Consider the following 26,673-nt stretch of genomic DNA (forward strand, 5'->3'; position numbering starts at 1 on the left):
TAGAATTTTCTTTTTTTTTTTTAAAGTAACAAGAAAAATAGCTATATTGTAAAGATTTCAACTCTTAAAAACTTGTGTTTTCCCCCCTTTTGATCCTAAACCAACATTTATATGGTTTGGATCTATCTCTGTAGTTCTATGTTAGTTTCTAAAGTATCTATCAAGAGGGTTGTGGGGAATATATTAAGTGGTATAATCATTAGATATTTAGGAATGGGGGGGTGACAGGAGAAAGTCAGTTCTCTAAACTGCTGAACTTAGTTTCATTCTTATTAACAGGGTCTTCAGGTTAGACTTCTTCACTTCTTCAATCTGTTTGTCCCCTTATAAGCCCTCCATTGTTGGAGACATTTGTGTACCTCTCTGTTCACTTTCATTTTGTGGGTCAGTTTTTCTTCTTCCTTTTTACTGAAGTTATTATTTTCTTCAGTTGCTTTCTGAAGTATTACTTTCTTATGCTTTTGCTTCTCAGCCAGCTTCTTCAAGACTTCAGCTTCTTAAGACTTATGGCTTTTGTTTTTGTTTTTTTTAGCCTCTAGTTCAGGAGTGGGGAACCTGTGGCCTCAAGGCCACATCCATAGGGTTCCCCACCCCTGCTCTAGTTTCTTCTGAATTTCTTCCAGGGAAAGTTTTTTTTCTTTTTTTTAGAGGGTGGAGGGAGAATTCTGGCACTGCTTCTTGTGAATGTTGGCTATGTGTTGGCTCAGATATTTCCCTAGAGTTCTTTCACTTGGATATTGGAAAACATCACGGTGAACAGAAGACAAGAATCTGATAGTATGCTCAAGATAGTTCACACAGTGGGGAAAGCCCTTCTAGGTTGGACTCACCTGGCCACACTCCCCAAAATAAATGTTCTTCATCCACTTAGTCTTTCCTTTGTGAATGATCAGGCCAAACTCTTTTGAGTGGTTTTTAACCTCTCCTAGAAGGCTCTTCTTTTAGTGTTCCAAGGCTTGTTGCAGTCAACACAGTGTCATCCACAAATATGGATTAAAAAAAAAACTTTGAAAATGACCTGCTGATAGCAAAGCATCCACAAAAAAATGAATGCATTGTAAAGGTAGGATGTGGGGGAATGAAGAGGAAGAAACAGAATCTTAATAAAAGGAATATATATAGTTTAGAAGTGTAGGAGATTTTATGTTGTGCTTTATAAAGTTAGTCTCTTGTTTCTTAAATTTATATAAATTATTTCATTACAGCAAAATTAGGCTATAATTCATGTTCTCCCCTTTTTATTGCTATGTAGTATTCTGCTATCACCTAGTTTCAGATTTATCTCTGTTTTGTCAGAGATTTATTTAGATTTAAGCTTGGGAAATTAAGCTATGTAGTGCAGTGATGCAAAAAGCCACTTAACTAGTGATCAGGAAACCTTAATTTTTTTGTCTTGTATTTTTCTCTGACTGTATGAGCTTGAGCAATTCACTTACTCTCTGTGGCCTTCTGTTTCCCATCTTGACTTGAGGGCTTGATGACTTATTAGGTTCTTTCTGGCTCTACAATTCTCTTTACCCATCCTCTGCTATTAATAATAAGATCACAGATCCAGAGAAAGAACATTTCTTAGAAATTACCTAGTCTAACCTTTTCATTTAAAAGATGACAAGCTAGCCATAGTGCCTGCAGTTACTTCCATTTTCTACTCCACCTTAGTGCCATGTAGTCCCTGATGAAGGCTGTACTTTGCCTAGAGAACTTCTCCCAATTTGTTGAGAAGCACAACAAGCCAGAGGTAGAAGCCAGGAGTAGCAAAGAATTCATGTTACAACCAATTTATGACCATCAGCAGAAATGAGAAGGAAAACAGTTCTGATGAGGGTTTCATCGGTGTTGTTAACATTTCTGTGAAACAAGCTGATAAGACTGAGAAGATCCTATGCCACAGATTCATTTACTTCATGATGATGAGAGCAGAGAATTTCATCTTACATAAAAAATTTGGGGATGATTATAATATCAGTTTCCTGATTACAAACTTCCATATGGAACAAATTGTTACAAAGGCATCCTGGTGGACTTTGTGGTCTATTTCAAGGAGGAGATTGATAAGAAGAATAGTGAAATTAAGTTGTTATTCAGTGCTCATGCTCCTATTTTAGCTGAGGAGTTCCTCAAGAATTTTTAGTGGATCTGACTGGATCTCTCAGGTTTTTTTAATCTTTCTCCAAATCCTGCAAAGGCGGGGCTTGGTGGAAATCAGATAATGACTAGAGCAAGGGGTAGGCAATAGGATGTGGAAGCAGCCTGACCATCAGTGTTCAGTCACCTGGGCCAGGACAAGGTTTTTAATATCTTTAAACTTAAAGATAAAATTCTGTGTGTTGGCTACTGTAAGCTGCCTTTTTTTTTTTTTTAAACAAACCTAACTCTACCCCCAGTTGCTATAAATGGCCAATTTATAGCAAACAAAATTTATTATGGCCTGGCTGGGCCTGGAACCAAAAGACAAAGTTGAGGCAGTCCATCGCAAGTATATATTAAGCTCTTAGTCTGTGCCAGATACTGTGTTAAGTCCTGGGAATAAAAATACAAGCAGAAAAACAGTCCCTGACCTCAAGGAGCTTACATGCTAATGGAAGCAGACAGTACATAAAAGGGAGTTGAATACTAAGAGAGGGAGGAAGGTACCTGGCACAGGGGCATGGTAGTCCTGTGGATGTGAGTTAGCAGTGCAACCTGGGAGGAATGAAGACATGGTTGACCAGGGCCTCCTCCTTAAAATGGAGGTTCTAGAAGGAATCAGCCAATGAGTGAGAGAAGGCCCAAGGAAAGGGTACTTTCAAAGTAGTCCAGGGATACATTGAGCTTGCAGGGTGAAATGCATTGTATAGCATGGTAAAGAAAACCCTGTGGAGAAAAGTGAAGCTGCCTCTACCATCCCACCCTGTTTTCCTGGACAGGTATCCTGGAAAGCTAGGTATTACTTTCCTATACAGGTAAAGGTACACTTTCCTTTTCTTTTTCCATATAGACTTCTTGGTCCCAGTGAAAGCTTGTCTTTCTGAGATTTTCCTGAGGGGTTATTCTCTAGCAGTGGCTTGAAGTAGGAATGAAATGAAGAAGGGATGAAGAAAATGCCTAGAAACCCTTAAAGTAGTTGGAACCTGAAACAGAAGCAGATACTTGCTGCATTCTTCACTTTTTGCCTTAGCTTTGGGGAAGAGAAACTCCATTTAGACTCTCCTCTGGAGGATTTTTTTCTCTTCCACATTGGTGACTGAGCTAAAGGTGGTGAATCCTTCAGGAGTACTTCTCCCTTGCCAATCTATACTTCCCCCCCTTTTGCCTTTCCCTTCCCTGGTTCTGCTGCTCTTGTACTTGCTGTGAATTTTCTTACTCTGATGACTTCTCCACACCTGCATTAAAATCTTTTTCTGCCTTCTTAGGAGCTGTAAAAAGAAAAAAGAAAAAAAAGATGATGACACTGAAGCCCATAGAAGTTGTGACTTGCCCAAGGTTCTATGAGTAGTAACAGATCTTATGATACTAAATCAAATGCTCTTTCCAGTATGCTATCCTACCTTTTTTGAAAGAGTAATCCTGATTTGGTATATCTACATGGTTCCCCTTAAGACTTGTTCTTAAATACAGCTCACCATTTGGGGGAAAAGAGGATAACACTCAAGCTGTAGTCAGCATCAGGAAAGGTAATAAGTTTGAATTATGTGCCTCTGGAATTTCACAAAAGATGGAATTGGTCTTAAACTATTAAAGTACTATTTAGATTATATCTTTTACTCATAAAGTTGCATTTGTTTTCCATGGCCTATAGAATAATAAAGTCTATATTACTAAGACTGGTATTCACAATTTGCTACAATCTGGACCCAGCCTTAGCTCTCTTGTAGTAACCCTCCACTTCAGACAAACTGAATTGTTGAACACTTTTTCTTTTCTTTCTGGGGCCTTCTTCCTTGTCTAGAATGCCCTTTCTGCACATTTTTGAAGCAGGAGTTGAATCATCCTTGCCTTATGAAGCCTTTCCAGACCAACCCTACTCAAAACAATCTCTTCCTCCAAACTTCTGAGGTCCTTCATTTCTTTATTTGTGAAAATTAATTGTAATCCAATTTTTCATAGATTTATGGATTTACAAAGTACTTTTTACTCATTCTTTCCCATCATCCTCATGATACTCAGCAAGTCAGATAGCACCCACCTAGTTTCATAAATGAAGGCATCTCAGGCTCTGAGAAGGTAAATGAGTTGCCCAAAGTCACGTAGCTAATAAGAGGTAGAGTTGGGACTCCATTCTAGGTCCTCTGGCTCCATGCTAACTCCTTTAAATGTGTGATTTATATCAGGTGACCCATGAAGACTCCTAGGATCATAGATCTAGAGCTGGGAGTGGCCTTTGCGACCATCTGGTCCAAATCTTCCCTGGTATAGATGAGAAAACTGAGTCCCAAAGAGTTGTTTCTTGCCCAAGATCATAGAACATCAGAAACAGAATTTGAACATGTTCTCTGACTTTAGTACTATGTTCTTTATACTCTATCATACTGTTCCTCATCACAACTCTAAATTCTTTGTTTCTGCAGTTCTAAACTTCTATCACTTATTATCTGTACCTTTTAGGCAAATAATTGTAGATTGACCTATTATGTCTCCTAAATTGTTCTTTAAATCTGGTGGTATTTAACTTTTTAAATTAGTCATCAAGCATTTATTAAACTCCTCAAGTCAAAAACAAAACAATAAAAATAACCCTCCAGCCCCCCCAAAAAAAACAACCCACAGTCCCTGCTCCTAAGGAACATACATTCTAATGGGGGAGACAGCATGCAAATATCTAGGCATATCTAGCTAAGATATATTCAGAATATATAAAACAAAATTAAAAGAGAAGGTACTAGCAGCTGGGGGAACCAGGAAAGGCCTCCTGAAGAAGGTGAGATTTGAATTGAGTCTTAAAGGAAATTAAGAGGTGGAGGTGAAAGGGCAGAACATTCCAGGCATGGGGTCTAGGCATGCAAAGGAATGTTTGAGGAACCGTAATTAGACCAGTGTTGCTGGGTTTTAGAGTGTATGGAGGGGAGTAAGGTATAAGAAGGCTGAAAATGTAGGAAGGGGCCAAGTTATGAAGCACTTCACCTTCCCAGGTAGATTGTAAGTTCCTTGAAGACAGGGACTGTGTCATATATCATAGTATGTGTCCCACTAGGGACCTAGCTCTCTGCTTTACACATAGTATGTGCACACTGAGTTTCTGTAGATTGATGTAATTATAGGTTGTATTGGGTTTAAATGGGTACTAATACTTGTTCTAAAGTCATTTTCTGTGTTTTTCTGAATTCCTTTAGACCACTTTTGGCAAGAGGTAAGGAGAGGAGTTTCTTTGCCTTACTGAAATTTAGGTTCATATTTTTCTCCTAGAATAGAGGTTAGATTCAAGGATGCTCAATTACCTGCAAACTCTTTGAATGAGTGAAATTCCAAAATTGATGACCCTGATGCTAATTACAGCTTCTGACAGTTTCAGACAGGCAGTTTTCGGGTAAGGACAAAGGGAGGTGGGTCCCAATTATAGACATTTCACAGACTAACACTCCTTTAGGCCCATTTAGCCAAAGACTAAACAATTTGATATTCTTTTACTTGTATTTTGCAACTTGATTTCTATTATTCTGTGATTTTTAAAAGTACCTATCTTACAATCTAGTTTGGATCCTATTCATGCTGGAATACAGAAAACACTTCACTTATTAACCTAAGGCATAAATGGTTAGACATAATTCTCACTTTTAGTAGTTATCTTAGATGAACATTATTTTCTTGACAGACTTTATTTTAACTTTTTCTTTATTAACCTATTGTATGATCTCCAGAGAAAACAATCTCCACTTATTTCTATGGAAATTAGACTGAACAATACTGTTTTGAATAAAGTTAACCTTTTCAGTCCAGCACTATTAAAATAGTTAGTGGATATTCCTAACCCCCGTTCCACAAAAATAGTGATTCTCATTTGTCTGCAATAATTAATAAAAATTTTTTCACCCAATTATGGCAGTTGGGTTAGATTTCAGAATTATTGCAGCATCTACAGCCAAATTTTAAATCTGTAAATAATAGAAAAAGAAAACTATTTTTGTGCCATCTAAATAAAAGGGAAGGATTTTACATTAATTTTTTGTTAAAATTCCCAAGGGATGTAGTTTTGAGTGTTTTGATTAACTCATCATTAATCAGAAAATACTTTGTTTCAACTCTTGTAAAAGTTTATAAACTGTATTAATCCACTTACTAGCTGTACTAGTATATGTACACCATAATTAAGTCTTTTATTGAGGATGTTCATTGTCTCTGAGTTGTCATTCTTAACCTCAATTATCATCATACAGACTGTGAATATACATATTTAGGGTGATCCTATAGGAACCTGAGGGCATACCCTTCAAGGTTCCTCCTGCTTAGTCACCAGAATCCATGGTAGCAGCTTGTCTGGTTGTTGTTTTCTCTGTGTCTTAAAAACAGAGTTCAGGAAGAAAAAATTTTCTTAAATTGAAGGTTCTCATTGACATTTTATTGTAACAAAGATTTTGAAAATTAAATTTTATCACTAGAAGGGATATTTAAGGTCTAGTCTAATCCCTTAATTTAATAGATGGGGAAACTGAGGCCATAGAGTAGTTAAATAACTTTGCTGATGTCACAGATAGTGTTAAAACTACTTCTATTTAATTAAAAATTAGACATTTCCCCACAAAACTAACACTTTAACAGAGTCCCAAATTTTGGTGGTTACCTTTGATCTTTTTTCAAACAGGTAGATCGACACTTGAGAAAGTTGGATCAAGAACTGGCTAAGTTTAAAATGGAGCTAGAAGCTGATAATGCTGGAATTACAGAAATATTAGAGAGACGTAAGTAAATGTTAATGTTTTAAATATGGGAAAGTAGATGTGATGGTGTTGGAAAATTTGTCCCACAGATGCTTTTAAGTTCCTCTGAGCCGTGGGAAGCTGCTACAAACTGAATAGATGATGGCATCCTTTTAAGGTTAATATGGATCCAACATTTTTGCTTGTTTTCAGGCATGGACGCCTCAGAAAAATAGAGAAAGTTTTCAGCCCATTCACTGGTGCCTTTTATTTTAATGATCTAATTTTACTAAAATAATGTTATTTTTATTTTTAGACTGATCTTGTGATTTCATTCATATAAGGATTTCCAGTGAGGATACTTCCTCTAACAATGCAGATCTCTTAACCATTCAGCAGTGTAGTCTTAGAGTGTTGTATAGGGCACTGATACGTTAAGAGCGGTTAAAATCACACAGCCAATAAGTGGCAGAAGCAGGACTTAAACTCAAGTCTTTCTGACTCTTAAGACCAGTTCTCTGTCCACTCCCCCCACAATTACCTCTCATGTTTTGATAATGTTCATAGTATTTCAGCATCTGTTTATAACACTGAGATAGCCAGTTAAAGTGAAGATTTAAAGAAATTTAATCCCTTGGGTTAAGTACTTCCGTCACAAATTGTTATCCCTTAGCACATTGCCTGGCACATAGTAGGTGTTTAATAGGTGCTTAGTGACTTATTGACTAGACGTTTTAAAGTATCTGTGTATACTTAAGACAGGATTGTTCATGTTTCCTCCTTCATGGAAGTTTACTGGGACAAGGGTTCTTAAACTTTTCTTTGTGTCATGGACTCCTTTGGTAGTCTGGCAAAGCTTCTGGACCCCTTTTCAGAAGGATTTTAAATTATCAAAGCAAAATTAGTGAAAATAAAGGTTTTTTACTTTTCTCCCTCCAGTTTAGAGGGTCTTTTTCCAAGACCCCTTAACATCTATCCATAGACCTCTTATTAGTTTGTAAATTCCAAATTTTAAAAAACCCTCATTCCAAAGGGGGCTGCTAATTGAATTTCTAACACCTCTTTCAACATTTTACAAATTGTATTATTCCTTTTTGGTTTTATACCATAATCATTTCCCCTTGTAACAGAGTCAGACATTTAAGCAAAGCCAGCTTACATTGTTTCCATGTTTTATATCTTTAATTTTCTTCCTCTTTACTGAGAGAGGAGTATGGTTGATCACTACTTCTCAGGGCCTGAAATTTATCATTAAAATTCATCAGAGTTCCATTGCCTTTTTTTGGTGTTATTTATATCTGTAGTCATTGTGTCTATTATTGTCTTGCTTCTGTTTTTTCATTATCACTTCATACAGATCTTCTCTTGTTTTTCTTATGCTTCATATTCATTGTATAATAATGCAGTGATAGTCTGTCCCATATATTTGTTTATTCATTCCTCTATTTTTGCAATGACAAAGAGTTCTGCTAAGATATTTTGTTACATATGTGGTATTTGGGATAGAATTCTATTGGTGGGATCCATTAGTGAAAGGATAAAAATACTTTAGTAACTTGTCTAGTATAATTCCACATTATTTTCCAGAGCAACATTTTTTCCCCCACTAAACCTTTTTTGCCCTAATCTCTTCCTTGCCAGAGATGAACTGCTTTTATTTTCTCCCTATAAAAGCCCCAGCTTGCTTTTGGATACCTTTCCTTCAGGGTCCCCTAAATAGTTCTTACAGTGGAGGAGCATAACAACTGTAACCTGACATAACTCAAACGTCACTTCACAACTGATGAATAGTTCCCCCCCATCCCCATTTTACATTTGACTTCTGCCAAAAATTTCTCAAGGTAGCTGAACCTCCTTCCTTTTTCTTGATCGTCTCAACATTATTAAATTACCTAGGGAAAAAAAATATATGTGTGTGTGATGTGTATATCTTCAATAATGAAAAAAATGATTGTCATTGAAATATGAGTTACATCAGAATTTGGTATCCCTCTGGAAACAGGTTAGAAAATGAAATTACTGCCTTTCATATACACAGGTGAAATTTTGCATTATAAAATTGACTGGGATCAGTTATTTGATTTATAGTTAGCATTCAGTTTTGAGAAGGCCTTATACCTCCCTAGAAACATTAGTATTCTCTGCATATTTAAATAACACGAAACATGTTTGCAGCATCTTTGACCCTTCTCAAAAAATTCTGACAGCCATAAAGAACTTACAGTTTGTAAAGTTGTGAGCATTCCAATTCCATATATATGAGATAATAAGGTTAATTAAGCTATCTTCCTGAGAACAAAGAAGTGTGACATCAAAGTGAGTTAAGCTATACAAACAGCTTCATCTTTCTCACCCTTTATTCCAGTTTCATCAGAAGAAACCAAAGGCAAACGCAAAAAAATCCTTTTAAAACAACCATTGCTCATAAGGCAGTTGAATATCTTGTAAAGGATAAAATATCCCCTCTATGGTTCTGCATGCAAAAGAGATGTTGTTTCCTCTTTCCAAATCATTAAGTTCTAATTCCCTAATGGTTTCTTTCTTTGTAGAAATTTAGTTTTCTAACTTAGGAAATAGGTAAACACTGACAGAATTTGTTTTTTAAGTTGTTCCATTGCTCCAAATATAGGCCACTCCCAACACAGGCAGCCCTTCTAAAATAAGATTTTTTTTTTTTTAAAGAAAACAGACGTATAGCTATACCCTAAAAAGAGAAGTGGTTTAGGTTAGTCTTGGAAGCAGGAGTGGAGGATTTTAAGTCCCCCCCTTGACAAATGCCTGCTTTGTGACCCTGGACAGGTTATTTAACCTCTCAGTGTTAAAGCATTGAGGGGTCCTTCATCTGTGTTGTGTTGTGAATCTCTTTGACAGGCTAGTGAGGTCTTTGGATCTTGAGAGTAATATTTTTTAAATGCATAGAATAAAATTTATGGAATTACAAAGGAAACCAATTATGTAAAAAATGGTTATCAAAGTATGTTTTAAAATACAAATTCCTGGACCTCAGATTCAAGGACCTCTTAGAGTCTCAGAACCCCTGCTTTAAGATTACAAGTGGCAAGAAGAGTATGGATGCATGGGAGTGCCTTACAGCTGGAAAATCACAGGGCTAGTTCTCATCTCAATGCACTGAAAAATAGTGATGTAATAAAAAAAAAAACCAACACCTTAATCGTGTCAAAATATACTTAATGCCAGAATGGTTTTTATATTATTTTCCATTAAGATAAAGAATTTTTATTCATTTTTGTCAAAAATACTTTCTTCATTTTGTAACTAGCCCTCTCACTGAGGTAATATCGTATGTTTCTTTCAGATTTTGTACAAGCCATATTGGAGATCAGTGTGGCACACATTTGGGCCAATAGAGTATTTTTCATTGTGACTCTTCTACCTTGCTTTTCTTTTCTTTTTTTTCCCCTATTTGGAGGGCAATTGGGGTTAAGTGACTTGCCCAAAGTCACACAGCTAGTTTTTCATGTGTGTGTGTTAAGTGTCTGAGGCTAGATTCGAACTCAGGTCCTCCTGACTCCAGGGCCGTTGCTCTACTCACTGCACCACCTAGCTGCCCTCTACCTTGCTTTTCAAAAAAAAAAAATAACCTAACTTTGTCTCCTTCTGAAAGTGGAGAATACCACATCTTAGTTTGCTGAACAATGAATTCTCTTTCATGTAGTAATAGCCATGAGATCCTAGAATTAGAGCTTGAAGCTCCAGTGTAACCTCATTTTAAAAATGAAGTAGGATTTGAACCTACTTCCTCAGACTCCAGAGCCCCCTTGCTTTTTCTATTAGACCAAGCACCCTTATATTTCCTTGAACCATAGTTTTTGCCTTAAAAGCTCTTACAGTCAAATAGCATTTGGTTGAGTTCTTTTTGTCTGCCAACATTAATGAATTTATAGTTCAAAATTCTGTTACTTAAGAAAGTGTTTAGCTAATGTAATATCACCATTCTCCAAGATAAGTTTCATCCATCTATGACCTAGTATACATTACTTCAGAAAAAAAAAATTGTCACTGTAGCCAACCTGGTAGTGAGTCTCTCTTAATTTGGTCGCGGTCTTTCCAGAATGATATAATCTGCTAGAATTTGTGCTCCATTGACAGACTCCAGTGTTTGAGGGTCACCTCCAGGTCACCTTCTGTACTCCATAGTAAAGTAGGGCTATAATGGAGAAATGGGTTTAAAAAGTTCTTCAAGTCACTTATACAGCAACCATTTTTTTTTTTCAGATTCTCCAGCAATCTGTACATATATTTGCCTAAGGAAGGTCACAAGATTTAGAGCTAAAAGTGATGTTAGAGATTATCTCATCTAACCCCGATTATGCTTAATCAAACTTAACGGGGTTTTTAAAGTTTTTCTCCATCATCTGACAGAGGAGTAAACTGGGTTCCAGATTCCCCACACTCACACAGGCAATTAAGTGTTCCAGGTAGATCTAAGTCTAATGATACCAAATCCAGAGTTCTTTCAGGAGACCAGTGATGTCTGACTTAAATAGAAATGACTTAGAAAGACTTATTGTTTTGGTTTTTTTTGGTTAGCACTTCCCAATTACATTGTAATCTGGTTGAGTTGAGTTTGATTTCAGTATATCGTGATACTTACTGCTATATTCTTATCATCTACCTTTGTAATTTATTCAGAGCTGAGGATACCTCAAGGAAAATCTGGGAAACAAATAATAGTATAGATTGTGATGACTCTCAATTGGACAAGACTAAACTAAATCTCCAGCTATATGGATTAGAGTTTGCTAGTTGAGATGAATGGGAAAGGGAGGTTAATCTCTATAGTTAGTAGCTAAATTGCCAAATTCTTTGGTAACTTACTGTTCTATCTCTATATCTCTTTTTCAGGGTCATTGGAATTAGATACTCCATCACAACCAGTAAATAACCATCATGCTCATTCACATACACCAGTGGAGAGTAAGTTTGGGGGATTTATTTCATTGTGTTTGAAATTTTAATATAGCTTAATTATATAACGTGAAAATTGAAACCCATTCTAATGCATTGAACATTTTCCATAATGAGTTATGCACACTCTCTTGGGAAACTAATCATCTTGCCTTTTATCCCATTGCTTTCATTATCAAATTACCTTTTGCCTTGGGCATTACCTCCCCTGTCAAACTATTGCTGTGAGCCATTACTGGGGTAAAAGATTAGAACAGCTTTTTCTTCTTCCCATATTCCTCCTCCTCCTCTTAAGTACTCATTTTTTTTAAACAGAGTTCTGCAACTTTAGGGTATGTAGTCAAAGGGAACAAGTGGGTAACTGCAAAGAGAATAAGGTGCAGGCATCTTGTTTTTCTTTCCTCCTTAGAATCAGTTTGTCAGGAAAAATAATTATAGCACTACTCTCTAAATTCTGGGTAACACAGTACAAAAGAAAGCCCCCTCATCTTGTGTGAAGGTGTGGCACACCAAATGACCTTCTCAGGACAGTTCTTGAGTCATTTGAAAGCCCTTCAGACATTAAAGGCAGCAGGGCACAGGGCATGGAGATCCAGCCTCAAAGCCAGGGTGAGACCCGAGCTCAAATCCCAACTCATAGCTATCCTTGCTGTGTAATCCTGGGCAGGTCACTTTACTTCTCAGGGTCCTGTGTAAAACTCTATGAGAATAGAAGCTGCAGAAAAGGTGATGGATGACCTGCTTTTGTAGAGGAGGTTTCCTCACCTGCCTACACTAATGAAATTATAGGACCAGTCCATTTTCTTAACCTATTGCAGTAGAAAAAATAAGATCGAAAAGTAAACTTTCAGTGAACAAAGAAACATTACTGTTTTCTTGTTATTTCTTGTTTGTCAAGAAAATGAGATGCTCTGTGTTTCACAATCACCTTACTCGACATTCAGTAAGCATTTTCATGTTAAGCATTGGGGATATAAAGGAGATCTCTGTCTTTGTGGGGCTTAGAATACAGTAGTGGTTGGTGGAGAGGGATAGCATGAAAACATAATGAGTATATGAAAACAAATATTAAAATAGAACAAGAAAATTCTTGAGAAACCCCAGCACAGCTTAGGGGAGTGGTGAGACATCAGAATGATTTTTATTTAGAAAGTGCCATTTATCTGATCCTTGAAGGAAAGTAAGATATTTTAAATGTGTTCCAGGCACAAGTTAAAGGTCATAACAAAAGCACATTGACAAGAGATGCAATGCTATAAAGGAAGAACAGTAAGATGATTAGTTTAGCTAGACCCTCGTGTTAGTAAAGGGAAGATTCATGTGAAATAAGGCTGGAAAGGTAGATTGGGGCCATGTTATGAAATGCCATTCAGAGGAACTTATAGTTGCTCCTCCAGGTAATAGGGAGCCACTGGAGTTTTATGAGTACCAGAATGATATGTCAGACCTTTGTTTTTAGGAAAATCACTTTGGCAACTATCCTCCATTGGAGGATGGATTTGAATAGGGAGAGACCTCAGACAGTTAAGAAAATGTTGCAAAAATTTGAGAGGTATTTGAGGGTATTGTCTAGGGTAGTGACTGAATTAAGAAAAATTCCTTTTGATCCTCAATTCAAAGGCTTCTCTCTATGTGAAACCTTTCCTGAACCCCACCCACTGAGGTCTTAGTAACTTACCCCCTTTAGATCATCTTGTATCAACCTATATCTCTTTGTAACAATAATAGCTAATATTTATATTATAATTAGTATGTACTTGTGCTAAACACTTTACAATTATTATCACATTTGACCTCACAACAACTCTGGGAAGTAGGTGGTATTATTCCCATTTTACAGATGAGGAAACTGAAGTAAATAAAGGTTAAGTGACTTACCCAGGGTCATACAGCTAGTAAATTTCCAAGTCTAGATTTGAACTCGGGTCTTCCTGACTTTAAACGTTGGCACTTCTATAGACCCCTAGTACGTGCTGTTTTCTCCCCTTTCCACACAAAATTATAAGGTTTATAACTAAGCTGAAATACTTTAATAAGAGTTCTGTTTGAAAAGAACTATTCTCACTTTCCCCAACCATAGTTTTCCAAAATTTGAAAACCAAGTAATTCTTCATTCTTATTCAGAAAGGAAGTATAATCCAACTTCTCACCATACTACAACAGATCACATTCCTGAAAAGAAGTTTAAATCTGAAGCTCTTCTATCGACTCTTACATCAGATGCCTCTAAAGAAAATACACCAGGTAATTTTAATTTCTTAAATGTAATTTATGAAATTTCTCTAAATTTACTTTAAGACCGAATTTTTTTAAAAATAGCATTCTAAGAAGTTTGCACCTTGTTTAAAAAATGACATGCTTTACATGTCTTTACATGCTTTACATTTTTGGAAGAAGAAAACAGAAAAATGTCATTCTCCTTGGAATTTTATGACACTGTGCTTAGTCAAGCCAATTTATCATAACTTTCTTTTTATTAAGCAGTATTGTCTTTAAATTTATTGATTACTGTCTAAATGGGGAAGAAATGTTTTTTATCTCACTGAAATTATACTTTCTCCAATTGCGCTCGTGTTTTAATTTCACCCAGGATGCCGAAACAATAATTCTTCAACCTCTTCTAACAATGCTTACAATGTGAATTCTTCTCAACCGTTGGCATCCTATAATATCGGCTCATTATCTTCAGGAACTGGAGCTGGGGCAATTACCATGGCAGCAGCCCAAGCAGTTCAAGCCACGGCCCAGGTAAAGAATAGTTAGACTTTGGGACAGGGCAGGTAGTTTTGTTTTTCCAGTCTGTGTACAACCCTAACAAATATAATAAAATATGGATAAGGTAGAATTCTTTTAAATGAAATAAATTATATCAGCTCCATATTAATTCATTTGAAATAGTTTTTTATCTAATTTTCTTGGGTAAAATTAACAAGTTAAGCTTGTGTAAACCATTACAGGTTTGGAGATTGTAAGGCGACAGAAGGCAAACATGCTAGGATCACACTTTGGCTTTTGTACCCTCTTTATACTCTTGGTTTTTTTCCTATGGTTTTGGAGGTTGTTCGTCCTATTACATATGTTGTCACATTTGCCCAGCTACCCAGCTTAGAATTTACAGACTTTTTTTAGTGCTTCTGGTAAGAAGATAAGTATATTTTCATGACTGAATAATGCCTACTTTTTAATATTCAGATGCAGTAGTTTTAACTGTAATAAGATTAAAGTTAGCCAATTCAAGGGAATATCATAATGATTATGTATTCTAATGCTGTCAAATACCTTTTTTTAGATGAAAGAAGGTAGAAGAACATCAAGTTTAAAGGCTAGCTATGAAGCTTTTAAGAATAATGACTTCCAGCTAGGAAGAGAATTTTCATTAGCCAGGGAATCAACCGGCTATTCTTCATCAGCATTGGCATCTACATTAACTCAGACCATAAGTTCAGCAGCAACAGACTCACGGAGTGGTCGAAAAAGCAAGTAAGTTTTTTTGTTTTTATTTTTTGTCTTACCTAATCTTATTAGTTTTAAAACAAATCCCCAAAAGCATCCTCTCTGGCAACCATACAGCCTGTTCTTCTACATTTTTAAATAGTGATATAGACTACAGAAGTACTGGGCAGGAATAATTAGTAGGGCAAGTCAAGTTAGGATTGTAGCTTAACTTTTTTTTTTTTGCTTTTTGGAGGGCAGTTGGGGTTAAATGACTTGCCCAAGGTCACAGGGCTAGTGTGTGTTAAGTGTCTGAGGCCAGATTTGAACTCAGGTCCTCCTGACTCCAGGGCCGGTGTTCTATTTACTGCGCCACCTAGACATCCCTTGTAGCTTAACTTTTATTCTTATTCCTACAAAGATGATGAAATTTAAGTATGGGATGTACTTTGGACATCCCAGTGGAGATGTCATGAAGGTCATTGGATATGGGTCTAGAGCTCAGAGAAATCAACATTGGAGATAAATATTTAGAATTCATCTGCATAAAACTGATAATTGAGGGGAATGAGACTGCCAAGGAAGAGACTGTAGAAGAGAGGGAAAAAGACCTAAAACAGATCTTTAGGGAACATTCATATACATTAAGGGAGTTGGGAATAAAAGAAGGAGGAGTGGCTGAAATACACTGAAGAAACAATTACAGGTGGAAGAACCAGGACAGTGTAGTTAGAAGGAGAAAGTATCTGGTAAAAGAGAGTGATTAGCTATGTGAAAAGCTACAGAGAGGTCATAGAGGATAATGACAAGGGAAAAAAGCCATTGGATTTGTTAATTAGGAGCTCATTGGTAGCCTTGCTGGGTTTAAGAAAGGATATGGGGAAATTGGAAGCATTAGATTTATTCCATTTCTTCAAGAAGTTAGGGGATGAGAAATGGGATTGTAGCTACAAGGGACATCTTTTTTTTTTTTTTAGATTAGGGTGAAGGGGATAACTATTTGAGTAAGGTCCTAAAGGAGTCGGGAGGGAGTAGGATCAGATGGAGGGCACGAGCTGAGAGGTTAGTCCTAGTGAGTAGTAGGCATATGTGTAACTAAGCAAAGAAGAATTAAATGATGATAGTAATGGTGGTGATGTTAAGTTTTTAAAAAATGGCAAAGGGGACTGAGGAACTTTGTATCAGATAGCCTTAGCCATCTCAGTAAAGTAGGAGGCTAGGTCACTAATAACTCAGCAGTCATAAAAAGCAATTCAGTAACGATAGACAACTTTTCAGGAATCTTTGTCACATTTTTTCTTTTTTCCTGTTCCACAAAATTTTCATTCTTATACTTGAAATAATTTTTTAATTATATGTTAAAAGTAAATACTAAGTAATATAATTGAATTGTTTCCTTCCAGGAACGTATATAGAAATTCTTTAGTTGACTTTCCTTGGATTATCTACCAAGTAAAATTGTTGCTATTTTTCAGAAACAACAACAAGTCTTCAAGCCAGCAGTCATCGTCTTCCTCTTCTTCTTCCTCTTTATCATCATGTTCCTCATCATCAGCATTAGCACAAGAACTCTCTCAACAAACAACAGCAATACCGGAGTCTGATTCAAATAACCAGGTTGATTGGACTTATGACCCAAACGAACCACGTTACTGTATTTGTAATCAGGTAAATATCTAATGTATTCTTAATCCAGATGAAGTGAAAAACAAAACCAACCTAGAAAACTATTTAATTTTTCAAAGATCCTATCTTCCCCTTCTCTCTTAATTTCTTCTGTTAGTATATCCTTTCAGTCATTTCCCAGGAAAACTCTGGATGATGCAATTGGTTCTGGATTTTAATGCAGTATATATTGCAGATTTAGTACACAGACATAGCTATTAAGCAGAAGACATGAAATTACACACTAAAGTGAATGAGTTGGTCATTTGAGGCAAGGAAACCTTTTTTTAAGAAAATAAGATTCATATTGACCCTTTGATGAGCTGGAAAAATTCTAGTAGTAAATATACTTAGTTGGGTACATGCTTTTTATTTTAATGTTTGTTTACTCCTTATTTTGTTAGGAGGGATAATAAACTAGCCCACGAAAGTGCAGAAATGCCACAGCCAGCAGGTCCTCTGCTGAATAAAATGTAAAAATTATTTTGCAAAAAGATTTTAGGGTTTCATTTTTCATATTTCATAAGTATAAGTAGTTATAGAAGTTCTTAAAAGTTCAGTCATTTTGAACTATGGACCACTTTCCCATAGAAGCAATACCATAGAAGGTATCTAGGTTCCTAGTGTCTGCCAGTTCCCCTTCCTACCCACCTAAATTCCTTTTAAGTATATAACATAACTAAACTGTAGGTCTGAACTACCAGGACTACAGAAATGAACCTTCATAAAAATGTTTCTATGAGAAATGTATTCAGATTGTCTTCTGAGGAAACCAGGAATCTGTAACGTTCATTCCCACAGTGGAGCAGTTACTTTACCAGCTCCATTCTCAAAGTGGTGGCTTTGTGGTCTGAGGCAGAAGGCTAAGGAGCAGGGGTCATCTTGGCCTGATTCCTTTATCGCATTTCTTTTCTTTGAAAGACCTACTTTCCTTTCCAGTGTCACCACCTGTTTTTTCCAGCCAGTATTCTTCCCCTCTAACCCATTACAGAATAAAACAAAATTTGATTGCTTTTCTCCTACTCTTCTGTGCTAGACAGACCAACAGACAAGCACATACATACCACTTTGGAGGTTTTCCAAAGATTCATACTATTAAAGTAACCTTGTACTTAGATCTTACTAATGTGTAGATTCTAATATCAATTCAGATCAAAATCTATCCACGCTTCATTCAGTGTAGTTCTTGTCCATGTTTTCACATAAAATCATCATAAAAGATCTAGCCAACATACTGGAAGCCGCCTTCTGAGTTTTATTTGTTTTTTTTTTTTTTGAGTTTTTAATTCTGAGTTGTCTACCTCCCTCCTTCCCTACCTTGCAGTAGAGAAGGCCACCATTTGATGCAGACTTATAAATATATGTAAAACTATACTCTGCATGCTTCTATTTATCAGTTCTTTCTCTGGAGGTAAATAGATCTTCCTTCATAGTTTCTTTATAGTTGGTCTGAGTATTTGTAGTATCCAGAATGATTTGGTTGTTCATTATTGTGTACAATGTTCTCTTGGTTCTGCTCACTTCACTTTTCTTTATTTTATACAAGTCTTTCCATTTTTTTTTTCTAAAATCAACCTGCTCATTATTTCTTACTGAGTACTATTCCATTACAATCATATACCAGTTTGCTTAACCATTCCCCAAATGATGGGAATCCCATCAATTTCCAGTTCTTTGCCACCACAAAGAAAGCTGCTATAAATGTTTTAGAACATATAAATTCTTTACTTTTTTCCCCATCACCTTGGGAACCAGACCTAATAGTGATATTGCTGGTATAAATATAGGCAGTTTAATAACTCTTTGGGATTCCAGATTGCTCTCCAAAGTGGTTGAATCTGTTCACAGTTCCCATTCTTTTGCACACCCTTCAACATTTGTCATTTTCCCCTTCTATCATTTTAGCCAATCTGATAGGTGTGAGATGATATCTCAAAGTTATTTGCATTTGCATTTCTTTAATCAATAATATTTTTCTAGTTTTCTTATGATAGCTCTCTTTATATCTAGGTGATATGCCCATTTTGACCTTATCTTGGTAAATGATGTCAGCTATTGATCTATACTCACCAGACTGCTTTCCATTTTTCCCCAGTAATTTTTACACAATATTGCATTCTTATCCCAAAAACTTAAATCTTTACTTTTGTCAAAACTAGATTTCTATAATTTATTACTGTGTAATATACATCTGCTCAGCTCTACTGACCTACCTTTCTGTTTCTTAGCCAGTACAAGATAACTTTTGATAGTTACCAACTTATAATATAGTTTAAGATCTGATACTGCCAAGCCTTCTTCCTTTACATTTTTTTCATTAATTCTTTGATATTCTTGACCTTAACAAAAGTTTGATTCATTCCAAATGAATTTTATTGCTACTTTCTCTAGTTCAATAAAATAGTTTTTTGGTAATTTAATTGGGATATTATTAAATAGATAGATTAGTTTAGGTAGAATTGTCATTTTTATTATATTGGCTCTCTTCCTCTGCTTTTTAAAATATTTTTTGCTTACTACTGTAGGACTTAAACTGTCCAATCTGTTATTCCTGATTGTTACTATATAATCAACACATCTCAGTGGTCTTGAATGGCCTTAATAATTGTTTGTATCCTTTCTAGTGTACAAGAAATAGGCAATTTCTACTTAGACCAAATGCATTTTCTGTTGCCTTTAAGGTCACATGCTGTTGTGATTTCAGGGGCTGCTAGGTGGCGCAGTTAATAGAGCACTGGCCATGGAGTCAGGAGGACCTGAGTTCAAATCCAGCCTCAGACACTTAACACTTACTAGTCCTGTGACCTTGGGCAAGTCACTTAACACCAATTGCCCTACCCTCCAAAAAACAAAAAAAGAAAGAAAGATCATGGTTTTCTATGATTTGCAACCATATAGAATCACTAGAATAATATTGGCATTTAAAATATGAGTTAGTAGAGTTTAAAGTGGGCTTTTTTCAGCATTGAGGAACTTGGAATGATTAAAAGTGCTACATTTTCCCAGATTCAGTCTAGCCTTATCTAGCCTGATCCTATTCAATTTTTTACACACCTCATTGTCAAACTGGAGTTTTTGCCTAACATGTACACATGGATAGACTAAGTTAATGGTCACCTGTCTAATTATGTGTCGGTATCTGGGCACTGTATATTCTTCATCCACTTATTATTTTTCCTGCAAGGATTGCTAGGCTGGTCTTTTTTTGTTTTGTTTTTTTAACCATAGTTTTCATAAGAGGCCCGTTGTTCTGGTGTGTAGTGCAGATCAGTACAAAGTCGTCCACAAACAGGAACATCTGCAATACCTTGCCATATATCAGAATTCCTCTTTTGTTAGGACTTTGTATGAAACATTCTCGACAAGAGCAATGTCAACTTCTTTTCGCAAACATGAAAACATGTTGTCTGTTTCATTCATTCTTGTTGATGATTGAACAGTTTACCTGATCAGTTGCATTTATTATAGAATTTTGCATAATATTAAGCCATACATAGTAGATATCTAGTTGGAGGAGAATCTTTGAAACTTTCACCCTACTAAATTAAATATTTATTTGTTTTGGGTGATTAATAAACAGTGGGATCTTTTAATATCTAAATTGTTCCACCAGTTTTGTGACTGAAGCTATAGTTTGTTCTAAAGAATTATTTGTGAAAGCTTTCCTGATCAATTCTCATATTTTCATGAAGGGCACTTGTTGTATAAATAGATCATCCTCAAAACAGTCTTATAGAGATAGGAAAGTAGCTATATGGATTAGTAGTTAATATCTTCTTCTTTTTGGTAATAATTCTATCTATGGTCTCTCCTGTTATTTTATAGTATTACTGTCTTTGAGATCTTGAAATTTGATTTCTGAGTTCCATTAAAATTGTGTTACTTGAAGATTGGCTTTCTTATATATTTATTCAAGTCTGTCTGTCCCTCCTGACTTCATTTCCATAAGTATTATTTTCACTTTCTCACATAACACATCATTTACTAAGGTGACAGGGTCCATTTCTGATGGTTTCATTTACCAAGGAAGTAGATCATTTTAGAAATGCTGATGGATGTAGTCTACTTCACATCTATTTATTGTCCTAGTTTCATCTTTGAATACTCAGTATAATCTGATTTAATTTGGTCTCATGCTAAGCTTTTTACAGGCCAATTTTCCCTTCAAGTTTAGTCTCTGACGCAGTTTCTGGGCTTCTTGTGCCAACTTTTACATTGTTCAAACCTCTCTTAGAAACAGTAATTACCAAAGTTGGTATCTTTATCTTTGTCCATTCTCCCTCCATCCCCCATTTTTTTAGACTAATAGCTTGTTTAAATAGGTCAAATTAAAGATTTTGTAATTAGGTTCAATTTTTCTTTCATCCTTATCCTTTTATTAAATTGGGTGCTTTTGTTGATCTTTGTTCTAACCAATGGTTAATTTTACAGTACACAAGACAGTGGATTCAGAATGACTTCCATATCAGTAATTAAACATTTTCTATTCAATATATAATCAGTTTCATTTTTTTGTGAGGATGTCTGATGCTCTAGGACCTTCCAGTTCCCTTCTTAAAAAAAACTGTTTGTGATGTGCCAGGGTGAAATTTCTGCATAGTCTCCTAGCCTTTGTCCTTTTTCATTTTTTAATTACAAATTTTATTTTCAAAAAAAATATTTTTTGTCACCTTACCTATGCATACCTTTGCATTGAAGTCTTAGAGTAGCTGGACATGTGTTGCCTTTGTTAAATGACTTTGTTCAATTCTTCATACATTTCTCTGCTGCTTCATCTTTTACAATAAAAGTTGATTTATAAACTGTAATTATCTTCATAGTGATCAGTTTACTTATGCTCATCATGAGTACCTTCAAGACAAGATTAACAAATGTTCCTTAAAATGTTTTTTCTTGTGAGTTGACAATAAAGCCATCTCTGCTAACTCCTATATTCACCTATCCAAGGAGAACCTCTGGACCAATCTTCTGCTGAATTATAAATTCTTTATTTCTTCTCATTTCATTTATAGTAAGACTGTCTACATGAATAGGATTAGTTCCAGTGATGAATCATCTTGTTAGTTATTGGACAAAAATCTTACATTGCATACCAACAGTTATACTACTGTTTGTAGATGATCTAAAAACTCATTCTTAGCAGTTGATCCTTGCTTTTTCTACTACAATGCCATGACCACTGCATATATGGAGATCAGGGATTTTGTACTTTTATCAGTTTCATAGCCCATCTTGACCAAAAGAATTCATCACCTGGTGACCACCCATTTTGTAATGACCTGTACTTAGCTAAGTTGATCTTCAGACAGTGGAGAGACTGTATTATCGGGACTGTATTCAAAGCCTTTCCAGCCTTGTAGTGTTGATACTGGTATGGAGATAGTCTCCAATGGAAAGTTTTAAAAGTTTCTCTTTTGTTTAGTTCTCTATCTCTTCTGCTTCCCTCTCCCCTCCTCCACAAAGTATTAATGCACCCTAAGGATTGAAATTTACATACATTTAAGAATAACAGCATCCTTAGGCCAGAGCTGGAGAGGAGAAAGACCTCCAAAGATGAGTGAGGGTGAGGAGTTGGCGTGGGGGAAGGTTAGTAGAAGTAGGAAGGTGATGAAAAGAATCTTCCAGAGATTTACCCATCCTTTTCCTTTACTAATGCCATTCTTGCCTCCTAATCCTCAACTGACCCTGAAGTAAGGTGAGATGGAAAGCATGGATTGGATGAGTAGTTTCAGAGAGCATTCGGCTAAGAGGAAGATGGAAAGAGGAAAATCCCAAGCTATGACAATAGTAGCAGAGAGAAGAGGGGGGAGGTCAGTCAAACAGGGTGGCCATTTATATGTAAGAATCACATACAGTTATTTGTAAGATATTGTATAAGAAGTATGTAAGTTAGGGATTACAATGATTAAGTGTATTTTGAACATTCAGAGTATTTTTGTTAGGTATTTGTTAGATATTCACATTTAATTTTTTTTTAATTAGGTATCCTATGGTGAAATGGTAGGATGTGATAACCAAGATGTAAGTATCAAAATTACATATATTGGAATGATGGAAAACATAGGCTTTTTAGTATGTGAAGTTTGTCTTTTAGTTCTGTAATATAATCTCAAAACTGTGTTTACATACTAGAGAAACAAGTTTTTGTTTGTTATTAATTTGGGGTTGAGGAAATTGAAATCAATCATTAAGCATTAATTAACTGCCTACTAACAGACATGGTGTTAGGCACTGAGAGTATAAAGAGAAATGGCCCCTTACTTCATATCACTTCCGATTGGGAAAGAATGCATGTACATTTATAGATATTTAGAAATTATATACCAAATAAAAGCAAAGTGATTTTTTTGCACGTTGGAATATTCCAAAAGTAAATAATGTCCTTAAATTTACCCAGTATTAAAATGTAATGCTAGTTTTATAACTTCTGACATATAATATCTTTCAGCAATTCATAGATGAAAATTTGACACTTCTTTTTCCCAGAAGGAAAACATATTTAACAGTATTTAGGATATATTTATTGCAGCAGACATAGTTTTAGAGAGTGAGGAAATTATGGATATCTTTGAATTACATTCCTATTCCATTGATTGAATTGAAGACAATGATACATACTGTGTTACAAATGATGAACACCACATGTTTGTTTCCTAGTTTACGGAGTGCATTTGAGATATAAGGATATATATGACACTGTCCTTAAGGAACTTAAAAACTTTCAGAGAGTAGAGACATAGAAGTTATTTGTTGATTTATTTTTAAAGATTTTTGAAGAGAGTCTTTTCTATTAAAAGGGAGCCCATTTTGGATTTGGTTTCTTTCAATACTGAGAAAACAATATTTATTGTCCTGGCATTTTTTTCTTTATCTATATTCATATCATTCTTCTTGTCTTTCATTATTATTCAGCTATAGCCAGACCATTGAATTTTATAAAAGTGGCAAGGAGGAGGAATTAACCAGTCATACAGATATTCTAGTAATGAAATTAAATTTGAAATTTAGAAGACAGCTTGAGTTTAAGAGGAAAATGATGATTTAACTTTCACATTTTATTAGATCTCATCATCTCTTCTGTGTTTTAGGGAATAAGGAGTAGGCTGGTAGGACACTAGCAACACCTCTTCTCCTTCCTAGAATCATTTACTTAACCATAAGTGGGTTCTGCGAAAGAGTTAATATTGCAATGTTTTTTAAAAGGGCACAGAAAAAATTTTTCACTTGAACAGTTGGTGAAGGTAATTAATACCACCTTTTTTCATGTAACATACTCACCAACTTCTTTCTTGCTCCATCTATGCACCATTTCTTTTCTTAGGAATGTTTTTTTTTTATGCTCAGTGCAGCAGCATAACTGCAAAGGACATATGTTTTCTTTTGTATGTTAGAGCTGACCTCTATGAATACTGTAAATACACAGAAGAGATAAATGTTTTTATCTGTAATATGTTTACACACTTTTGGATGGAGTTAGAGTAAGGCAAAATTAATAAAAAATATTTAAAATACATTTATCTTATATACAAGGTATCTCAACTTCTCTTTGGTTTTGAGGGGTCATATATTAGCTTTTCAACTTGATGAAATTAAGTGAATTGCTAATTATAGATATCCCAATTATGAATAAAATAACTTTATCATCAGAAGTCACATTCTTTGTTTTCCGTCTTGTAAAATGAAAGCGCTAGACTGCATCTCAGAATAGAATAGTAGTAAATAGTAAACTATAAAACACAGTGTGCATTTTAACTTTTATTTAGGTATATATACACACACATCTACCCCTTAGCTCTAAAAACTTTATAATATGATTATGATGATAATTAAATTAAAATAGTCTGTCAATTGTTGGTTTGGGGGGTTGTTTTTTTTTTTAGTAGTAATAGACTTTTGTTGCCATTTTGCTTTCTAGTGCCCTATAGAGTGGTTCCATTATGGATGTGTTGGATTGACGGAAGCACCAAAAGGAAAATGGTACTGTCCACAGTGTACTGCTGCAATGAAGAGAAGAGGCAGTAGACATAAATAAGCTTGGGAAAAACTTCATGCAAAGCATTTTATATGGGACTTAAACATCAAATCACATTTCCTGGCAACCACTTAAAGGATTAATATAAGCAGTCCTATAAGATCTTGAACTTTTAATTTTATTAGTTGTGTTTTAATAATGTAAGTAAATTATTTATGCACTCCCAGTGTGCTATAAATACTATTCCAGTTAGCCTTGGATTATTTCAGTGGCCAACATATGCAGACATCTGTACTCTCCAGCCATTTTCTCGACATAATGGGCATTCTATTATTTAATCTTCAAAGAATTCCAACAATGAAGATTTTAAGAAAAGTATTTTATATCCAACAGGTATATTCTGCTGCATGTACTGTACTCCAGAGCTGTTATGTAACACTATGTATATAACTGGTTGCAAAAAAAAAAAGTCAGTGCTTCTAAAAAGAATTTAAGATAATGGTTTTTAAATGCCTTTATAGCTTTGTTTCTTTGTGAAACTAAATTCAGCAGGCTGAAGAAAATGGTTCATGTATAAAGTGGGCTGGTGTCCTCTAGAGTACTTGGGTACATAAACAGAAACTCCTGTAGAGTAAAAACTAATTTGTGCCATTAGTCTTTATATGTTTCTGCATCAAAATAGGATGCAGTTCATGAGGGTGGGGTGGGGGGCTTGAGGGAAAAGGGTGTTAAAGTGATAAATTTTTATACCAAATGTGTTTATTTTTTTGTGCAAGTAATCCTTAAAATTGGAATTGTATTAGGTGTTAAAATAAAATTTTTTTAAAATTACTTGTATTTATATTTTACACATTTAATAGATAATAGCGAAAATTTCTAAAGCCCAGTCACCTTTCACCTTTCTCATTTTATCTAAAGAGGTCAGGGTCCCATGATATACCGACTGTTATGTGATTCTTTAATATTGTTTGCGATTTGTGATGTGAACATAAGAAAAAACCTTTTTAATGTAAATTTTAAATGCAAATTTATTTTTTTAGGAATACCCTTTTACTTCAGTGTATAAGGGAAAACAGAGAAATATAATTACATTATATGAAATAAAATGGTTATTATAAAATATTTGTCTTAAGGCAAAATGTTCAACTGAATAGACTGCAGACCCCTGAATTAAAAGCTTACAGTTAGGTTCTATTTTTTATTTTCCTCTGGAGTAGTGTGACAGCTAAGTCACATTTAAACACTCTGGGCCTTAGTTTACTATTTATAAAAACCAGAGTGACTGTCACTACAGCATTTGCCTGTAAAAACAAATTTTTGTTCCATAGGTGCTATTGAAATTCTTAATTTTGCAATGAGTGGGTTTTGATACTGAGATGAAAGTTTCTGATCAGCAGATAAGTATTTAAGATCCTTAATGTTTTTGCAAACCTATATTGAAAGCTTTGTTGGCCCATCAGATTTCATCTTTGATCAAAACCATTTTATAAGCCTGTATAGAAGGCCTCTTTCAAAAAATAGTGCAAGTTCTATGCAATGTTATCCAAGGGGGCTGGATTAGATGATCTTTAAGGTCCCTTCAAGCACTAAGATTCTGAGCTGTCATAATATGTCTCTTAAGCATATTGTAACATAAAATCAAGTTAGGCTTCTTTTTAAGTGAGCACCAATGACGCCTTTAATCGATAGCTTAATAATAAAGCTTTTAGAAAACTATATAAAATAATAATTAGTTATTAGCATCTTGTTTGAATATGCCACCGAATTATATAATATCCTCCTTCCTATGGTGCAGCATGACTTTCCAGCTCAGTCATCTTACTGTAATTAGTCAAAGGTAAAAGT

General features: G+C 35.2%; 1 protein-coding gene and 1 pseudogene across 3 annotated transcripts in view; both read left to right on the top strand.

Moving 5' to 3' along the window:
* Positions 1 to 25,659, top strand: part of ING3 (inhibitor of growth family member 3) — a 50,787-nt gene extending 25,128 nt beyond the window's left edge. For 2 of the 3 annotated variants that reach the window (XM_069087082.1, XM_069087084.1), the window contains 8 exons: positions 6,776 to 6,872; positions 11,697 to 11,768; positions 13,884 to 14,003; positions 14,350 to 14,507; positions 15,049 to 15,239; positions 16,667 to 16,859; positions 22,839 to 22,877; positions 24,772 to 25,659. In XM_069087082.1, the coding sequence (XP_068943183.1) occupies positions 6,776 to 6,872; positions 11,697 to 11,768; positions 13,884 to 14,003; positions 14,350 to 14,507; positions 15,049 to 15,239; positions 16,667 to 16,859; positions 22,839 to 22,877; positions 24,772 to 24,888 (987 nt within the window). In that variant the 3' untranslated portion in view covers positions 24,889 to 25,659. The remainder of the gene's footprint in view (positions 1 to 6,775; positions 6,873 to 11,696; positions 11,769 to 13,883; positions 14,004 to 14,349; positions 14,508 to 15,048; positions 15,240 to 16,666; positions 16,860 to 22,838; positions 22,878 to 24,771) is intronic. The other variant, XM_069087083.1, reaches the window with a different exon arrangement.
* On the top strand, positions 7 to 6,139 carry LOC138160534 (actin-related protein 2/3 complex subunit 4 pseudogene; annotated as a pseudogene).
* Positions 25,660 to 26,673: the final 1,014 nt, after the last annotated feature.

This window comes from Petaurus breviceps, unplaced genomic scaffold (genome assembly GCF_028583685.1).
Source record: "Petaurus breviceps papuanus isolate PSGF00001 unplaced genomic scaffold, PetGlider_PUasm1.0 181, whole genome shotgun sequence".
Lineage (NCBI taxonomy): Eukaryota > Metazoa > Chordata > Mammalia > Diprotodontia > Petauridae > Petaurus > Petaurus breviceps.